At 39.6% G+C, this 8,274-nt stretch overlaps 1 protein-coding gene across 1 annotated transcript; it reads left to right on the forward strand.

Moving 5' to 3' along the window:
- Positions 1 to 224: 224 nt before the first annotated feature.
- On the forward strand, positions 225 to 5,292 carry LOC102225896 (histone chaperone asf1b-B). Its single transcript, XM_005805060.3, has 4 exons — positions 225 to 522; positions 1,695 to 1,810; positions 2,568 to 2,744; positions 4,334 to 5,292. The coding sequence occupies exons 1-4, from the start codon at positions 414 to 416 to the stop codon at positions 4,529 to 4,531; spliced, it is 600 nt and encodes a 199-aa protein (XP_005805117.1). The 5' UTR covers positions 225 to 413; the 3' UTR covers positions 4,532 to 5,292.
- The last annotated feature ends 2,982 nt before the right edge of the window (positions 5,293 to 8,274 follow it).

The raw sequence follows: 8,274 nt of genomic DNA on the forward strand, positions 1-8,274 counted from the left end.
CAACACATTATTAACAAGAAAATTAGAATTTTTTAAAAATAAAATTAGTAGATAGTAATATTTTCAAGTATATTTATATAATTTAAAAAAACAACTAAAAACATTGTTAGATTGAGTGGGTGCTGGTTTTGCCTGAGATTTTTAGCTGCTGTTTGCCAAATGAACACTAGGGGGCTGCAGCACATTCTTCATAAATGCGTCATCAGCGGAGAAGAAAAAAAAAAGTGACGCACTTCCTCTTGCCAGGACACCGACGGGTTGTGTAGGTGTTCTCTGAGCGTAAAGGCTTGAACTTTAACTTCACGACCCGACAGCCGGCTGTAGAGCTGCGACAGATCAGTGCTGAGTAATAGTTTAGGATTATTTGCAGCCAAATTAATCTTCGAGGGTGAAGTGCGTCTTAATTTTGTGTCATGGCAAAGGTACAAGTGTTAAATGTTGCTGTTTTGGACAACCCGAGCCCATTTGGAAACCCGTTTCAGTTTGAGATAACGTTTGAATGCATGGAGGATTTGCCTGAAGGTGGGTTTTCTTTTATTGTCCGTAAAATCACACTATCTCTGTTAGCTGTTGAGTTCGGGCGCTCTTAGGTTTATATGAAGTGTTGGCGTCACCGTGAGAAAGCGTAATACATCAGTACGTCGCGTTAATGCGTTTTAGTTTACCTGAAAATAACTGTTACCTTATGCTTTATACGGATTATATGCGTTTCTTTATGCGAACTGTTAAAAATTGGCGCTGGCGCGTTTGTGCCGACAAGCTCGCCTTCTGCTGTAGCTGATTGGCTCTTTTACCAGCGCGTCAGTGTTTTCCGACAAGATGATTGGCTGGCGGCATTACATTGGTATGTCAAGGAATTGCCGCGAAATATAAATTCCTGCTGTGGATTAAAATACCCAGAAATAAACTGTGCCTTCTTTTAGAAGTAATCTCTCGTTTGTTTTTGCTCATTTGTTTCATTTTTTGAGAATTTTTTTCAGTCGTTTCTTTCCACTTCTGTGTTGCTGCGGCTGTAGCGAATGCATTAATAAATGTTTAAAACGTAGCCGCGAAAACCAACCGTAACAAGGTTTGCTATCAACAAACTGTTATAAACCTGCCTTGTTTTGGGCGCATTTTGCCTTCAGCATTAGACTTGAGTTTTCACTTAAAAATATCATTTGTCTTAATTCAGTCTGTAAACTGAAATTTATTACAGTTGGAAATGCATTGTTTGAAAAAAATAAATAAATACGTGAGTTGAAATCAAGTCAAAGATGTTTTGAATCATGATCAATAACTATGAATACATGCTGCATGTCAGTAGCCGGTGTCATTTTTTTTCAATGGAAAGCTGTTTGTAAATGTAAGCAATGTTTTGTTTTTTTTGGAAATGTTTAAGTCTTTTCCATTATATATAAGAAAGATAAATTGCTGCTCTAAAACTAATTCTAAATGTAGCGGATTTTTCTTAAAGATTTGGTTCACAACATATTTTTCACAGAAATAAATATATTGTGAAGATAACCTCATTAAAACAGCAACATGTAATGTCATGTGGCAACAGTTGCTTTGTTTTTATAAATGGATCATTTAGGACAAGTTACACATTTTTGTTCAAGCACTGAGTACAGAGCTGAAATTTGAATTTTTAACTCTGTTTTAATTTTTGTGGAAAATATCCTAACCCTTCACCTCCTCCCTTCCTCTATTAGATCTGGAGTGGAAGATCATCTATGTTGGTTCTGCTGAGAGTGAAGAGTACGACCAGGTTCTAGATTCTGTGTTGGTCGGTCCAGTTCCAGCTGGAAGACACATGTTTGTGTTTCAGGTGAGTTCCTGATAAGACTGTGTTTCTTGTCTAATTTTATATTACAAACCAGTGAAACAGGACATCATCTGGCTGCCATACAACTGACCTGCATTTTGGAAACTGGTTAAGCTTTACTAAACACGAAATAAGTGCAGCCCTCAGCACTTTTCAAAGTTATTTTCAGCATTAGCAAGATTTTTAAAGTTAAAAGAAGTACAAGTGTAAGAAACCATTTAAAATGAAACTAGGTGAGATGTCTAGAGATACCTGCTTTTCGTTTAGGCTGCAAGACAGTGAGAGAGAGCAAGGCTTCTAAACAGATATCACGAAAGCTAAACATGGAACATAAAATTGCTCAGTTTTATCTTCAAGAAAATACAGACATATGTTAAGGTTTTTGTAATTTGAGCCCAGCTAAGAGAGCCAAATGGTGAATAATTTGTAATTTCATAATTTTATCTAAAAAAAAAACTTGGAAAGACCCTGCTCTACAGCTGCTGTTTACTTGTACATTGCTGGTTCTAAAATAAATAACTGCTGAGTACTTTCAACAGGAAGAGTGAAAAGCAACACGTTTTTGAGCTGTTCTTTCATTTTCATACTGTTCAGAAGAGAAATCAGAATTCCTCACTGGCAAGTCAAAGCTCATCTACAAAACTCTGATTAAGGCTTCAATGTAATCTGTCCCTGTTTTTATTCCCAAGTACCTGATTTTACATTATGGAACAATAAACTCTGAGTTGATGTTTTTGTTTGCTATGTTTCAACCCAACAGGCTGACGCTCCTAACACAGGTCTGATTCCAGAGACCGACGCTGTGGGAGTGACGGTAGTCCTCATAACCTGCACCTACCGCGGACAGGAGTTCATTCGCATTGGTTATTATGTTAACAATGAATATACAGATCCAGAGCTGCGGGAAAACCCGCCTCTAAAACCAGACTACTCTCAGGTAACTAACAGAGGTTATATTGTATTTAAATGGGCCTTTCTTCTGAGAAGATTTTAGTAAAGTGTAGCTTTCTGCTGCCCTCCAGTGTCTCCAACAGGATTTTTTTTTGTGTGAAACAGTTCCTAACTCCCATTGTGTAATAATTTAATTTTCTTACACCTGAAAACGTCTGTTTTTACGCAGGTGTTACCAAGTTTAGATTTTGATAGAATTTGTATTTTAGATGATCTTAACTTGGATATGCGTCTAAAAAGGTTAAATCTCACTCTAGTTCTGTTAATTTAGTTGCCTTTGACATTCCAGACCAAATATCAAATACCCTGAAAAATCCACTTTGGTTGATTTGATTTTAGCAAACCGTTCCCACAAATACACAACTGTTTTTGCTAATATTATTAGTTATTACTGTGGCAACAGTACAAAATACGAAAATAGGTATAACTAAACTTTACACGGTTACCAACAGTGATATGCAACATTTTCAGAACAGGATTTCTGTCACTTGCACCACTTTGAGTATAGGAAAACATTCCTGACACCAGAGGTATGACTGCACTGGAATTTATAATGGTTATACTAAAATTGTAGATAAATATGCTCCTTTCAAAAATTGCTGGATGAAAGGCAAAAATAATCCATGGTCAGACGCCAGAGAGTCTATAGAATAACAGTGATTTCATCAAAGAAAATACTCAGCAGCATTGGATTTTTTTGTAGCTCACTTAATATATTACAGAAGACGATGTTTAGAGACAGATGGTGTCACTTTTATTCTTAGGACCCCTCTTTTTATGTCTGTCAATCAAGCTTGTGTATGTTCTGCTCAGAACCTTACTCATGCTCTCTACTGCGCTATAGCCAGTTCTCTCCACTGGAGCTTTTCGTGACGGCGTAGGCTAGTCAGCATGGCTATCGATGATGGGACAGTAAGTTAGTTTTCCACCATTAACGCATAGAGCAGCACATAGTCGAGGGTGATTGACAGTGATAAGACCTGTCAGTCTTATCTGTATCTGATTGATTGTTTTTGACCGGGAGCGGTGTATTTCGCAAGATGACAATCGAGGAGCTCGATTGTCTTTACAGATTATCTGTCTCGTATTACACTGTCACGATATTGTCAGTTGTAACAAATACGTAAAAAAATATATCTTTACAAAAGTTAAAAACTGCAGCCTTAATAGGAAATATTTTGGGCTATGATTATTTAAGCACTTTTACGATATGAAGACACTGCGAACAACAGTGTGAACTTGATTTGCATCATTATTCAAAGATATTGCTTCTTTTTTTTTTGCATTAAGGGAATTGTTTGGTGTATTGTTATTTTTGGAAGCAAAAAGTCTTTGTTATAAGTCATGCTTTTTATATTACTGTGTGCTTTGAAACAAATTCCATCTTATAAACTCAAATTATTAATTTCAAACTCTATCCTGGTAATTGATACATCCCTTCAACATAGAAGGGATTATCGCAAAAAATATTGCTATTCTTTTTTGTCAGTGTTACCCAGACTTATCAGTTACCTTAAATTGTGTACTTAAAAGGCACAAGCATACCAAGCCCTGATCTTTCTTTCCTCCCTGTAGCTTCAGAGGAATATCTTGGCCTCCAACCCACGCGTCACCCGCTTCCACATCAACTGGGAGGGCTCGGCAGACAAGATGGAAGACAGCGAAAACGTGGACCCGTCCCCGAACGTCAGCGGGATGCTGCCCCCATCCTGCATACCAGGAAAGATGCCAGCTCTTGGGCAGATGCCGGACAACTCCATGGACTGTATGTAGCGGTCCGGATGATGAACAAGGAGCTCTTCTTACCTTTACATCACTAACTTTTCTAATAAGACCACGGACGTCCCGTGTGGACATTTGAAGGACAAAACGACATGGGACATTTTTTTTCTCTTGTGTGGCCCATTTAATGGGATGGGTGTGACCAGCATCAGTTCTTCTCTTGTATTCTTTTCTTTCTCATACTCGTAGATCTGCACAGCCAGAAATGCCTTAATTTATTATTTCTTTGTCATACTTCAATATTCTCCCTGAGAAACCCTGATTCTTCTCCAACTATGTTTTTTTTTTTCTTTGTCCTTTTGAGCATTGGACATCGATCTCTGCATCACTGTACATATAGCACAAGCTTTATACAGTTCAAGCTTTTCATTATGCAAAAACGTGATCTCATCTGGTGCTTCTCACGAGACAAAAAATATTCAGTCTTCTCCTGAGAGGTCGCACAACCCCGTTGTTGGTTTTGACTCGCAATGGAAAACCCACACATTTGAGCAAACCCCAGTTAGTCCACCACTTGTTTAAAATTCACTGGACTTGATGTTCATAGGAGAAACGGATCCCATGTTAATGTCAAGTTCTGCGGTTTAAAAGGCTCTTTGTAAATACTGTTAACGCTTGTTTTGCCTGCTAGAGAGGGCATTGTTTAATTTTGTACTGCATAACCATATATTATATACCTCCATGTTTTGTTTTTTTAATTATTTTTATCAACGACGAGGTTAAATAAAGTTGTGGGGGGGTTTCTGATTATCCCTGTGCCTTCAAGCTCCTTTCTGCTTTGACTCGTGGAGAATAGAAAGCACAGCAACAGCAGTGGAGGAAGAAAAAGGAGAAGAAGAAAAAACCCGACCCCGTCTTCTCCCCTCCCCACTCTGGCTCGTTCCTTTTTCCAGTTTCATTCATAAAATGCAGCAGCATCACTTCACCATTTCCACTCCAGCCTCATGTTGCTAGGAAACTGCAGCACAAAATAGGAGGGGGAGGAGAAGAGAGGAGGGGGGGTGACTGCTCTTGCTCGTTTTATCTTCGTCGCATCGAGTAACTCCCCCATCCATCCATCTGTTCCCTCCACTTCTGATGTCTGCTATGTTTAAGGTGATGAAAAGCATTAGTTACGCATTCATAATAGATAATAGATTAGGGGGAAAAAGAATTGCTGAAAAAGACTAAATGCCATTTATCAGGTAAAAATCCTGTCTGCTTATTGCAGCTTGAATGTTTACTGCATTCCTGTTTAGTTGCTATTTATGTTTACGTCTAAGGTTTCAATAGTAGAAATGCACATGCAGCTGAAGGCTCGTGTTGAAACCAGGTGAACCAGCTTGACGTCTTGTCAACGCCCAGCAGATTTCACATAAAAGCAGAACTTCACATGTAGGGAAACGGGTTGTAAGGCATTAACCATCTGGTTGGTTCGGTCCCAGGCATATAGGAATGAATGATACCGACGCGATGGGTATTAACTGCTTGTTCATGTTTTTTGTTACCGACGTACTGTTACAATATGAACTGGTTCAAAAGGATATTCAAATGCAAATCTGTGAGAAATTAGCCTTTTGATGATGCTGGATGTAAAGGGCGCTCGGTGCTCTCCCAGTAGGTAATCCAGGTGCTGCGTTGAGGGGTGCAGATGGAGGGAGTGGTGGGGTTTGACTGACCGCCTGGCTGTAGAAACACCTGGTGTAACAATCAAAGTAAAAAGGAGGGGGGAGAAAAATCCTGTTTATTCAGATTAGGGTTTTTTCTTTACTAAAAATCCCTCCAAAATGTGTAAACGTCCTTGCTTTCACAGTGCTTTGTGAAAATGGCAAGCCAACTTATCATATAATGTAAATTCTTAAAAGCAAGCATAACTATTTTCCTCAGTATATAGGTGAATATTTATATATGGAGAAGGACACTAAGCTGTCCATAATGGACATTTGAGATATGTCATTATTGTGTGACAAGTTTTTCAATTTGCGAGTGTTGCACTGGCATATATATATATATATATTTAAATATCTTCATAACTTAAACATTGTCCTGGAAAAAGAGTTTATGTGTGTGAGCGAAGTTGAAATCTGGAATTCAAAGGGAGAAAAAAAAAATTCAGACATTTCGGATGCTGCTTTGTATGGAAAAAAACAGAACAAGTAAAAATATAATTGAGGATCTCAGCATTCATATTTTGATTTACCTGTACAAGTTATTTACCTGTAAATAACTTTGGTCAGTTCTGTTAACTTGACCAAACGCCTGTTGTCATATCAGCTTAATTAAAAAAAGATAGTTTATTTCAACCAAATCAACCTTCTTAAAATTTTTAAAGGCACAGAAAGTGAAAGTAGTTCTCACAAACCATGGGTAATTAGGCAAATATTAGTTCAGTGAAAAATAGGAAATGTATATTTTTAAGCATTTTCAGTTTATACAATAAATGTTTGTTCTTTTCTTCTGTAATTATTATGCTTAGTCTGTAGCATAATAATTAATTTAATGAGTTTGTTATTAAATTTAAGTGTTATTTAATTTAAGTCTGTTATTAAATTTAAGACTCAAAGAGGTTGTGGATACAAGCGGCCAAAATGGGTTTTCTCCGTAGGGTGGCTGGGCTCTCCCTTAGAGATAGGGTGAGAAGCTCAGTCATCCGGGAGGGACTCAGAGTAGAGCCGCTGCTCCTTCACATCGAGAGGAGCCAGTTGAGGGACATCTGGTCAGGATGCCTCCTGGACTCCTCCCTGGTGAGGTGTTCCAGGCACGTCCCACCGGGAGGAGGAACCGGGGAAGACCCAGGACACGCTGGAGGGGCTATGTCTCTCGGCTGGCCTGGGAACGCCTTGGGATTCCCCCGGAAGAGCTGGAACAAGTGGCCCGGGAGAGGGAAGTCTGGGCCTCCCTTCTGAAGCTTCTACCCCCGCGACCCGACCCGGATAAGCGGAAGAAGAAGATGGATGGATGGATGTTATTAAAGTTTTGATTTAGAGTAGAATGTGTTCCTTATAATTTTAAGCGCAAGTAAATAAAAACTGTTACAAAATTTTTTAGCTTTAATATTCACTTAAAAGAAAAAAAAAATTTAACTCCACTTTGCATATCTTTAGTTATAGTTCTGACTAGTTGCCATTATTAATACAAACAAAATGAAGTGCAGTTTGATTATGTGGTACGATGTCCTGCCATACAGGCGTGCGTTAAATTCTGACCAACATATCTAAAAATAGCTCGCGGTTGACGTCACTCAGCCAAACGTGTATCAGTCGCTGGATGCTGGAGGGGACGGGGGTGGGGTAAATGAGTTTTCCTTTTTTTTAAGAGGGGGGGTAGGTGGGCGGGCCTTCCTGTCAATCACTGCTCACAGCCAATGGGCAACATCGCGCTCACTGAGATTCCCACGGTCCCTAAGCGTCAAGCCAATGGAGGACGGAGACCAGAGACAGTGGGCGCGCGCGTTGTTGGGAGGAAAATAATCGATGACGCTTCTCTCACTCGCTTTTCTGATAGGGCTATCAGACGCGCTGTCCCTTTGAGGGATAGAACAAGATATCCAATCAGAGGACTCCCGAGCTTACCGCTGCAAGGACGCAGCCAATCATCGAGCGGCTCTCAGCTGTCAATTAACGGATGATTCGGCGAGTGGGCGGAGCCTTCGCCAGCCTGTAGTTCCGTCATCTCGCTCGTCTCCGAGGCTACGGGGGGGCCGATGTTGATTTGGATGAATACCTGCAGTTGCCGGACCCAGCCTAGGTTGATTT

The sequence above is a fragment of the Xiphophorus maculatus genome, chromosome 5 (assembly GCF_002775205.1).
Source record: "Xiphophorus maculatus strain JP 163 A chromosome 5, X_maculatus-5.0-male, whole genome shotgun sequence".
Taxonomy (NCBI): Eukaryota; Metazoa; Chordata; class Actinopteri; order Cyprinodontiformes; family Poeciliidae; genus Xiphophorus; species Xiphophorus maculatus.

Excerpts from the sequence above, each read along its gene's own strand:
- LOC102225896 (XM_005805060.3), top strand. The coding sequence starts at position 414 with ATGGCAAAGGTACAAGTGTTAAATGTTGCTGTTTTGGACAACCCGAGC. Across the intron at positions 1,811-2,567 it reads GACACATGTTTGTGTTTCAG|GCTGACGCTCCTAACACAGG; the intron begins GTGAGTTCCTGA and ends TCAACCCAACAG. Across the intron at positions 2,745-4,333 it reads TAAAACCAGACTACTCTCAG|CTTCAGAGGAATATCTTGGC; the intron begins GTAACTAACAGA and ends TCCTCCCTGTAG.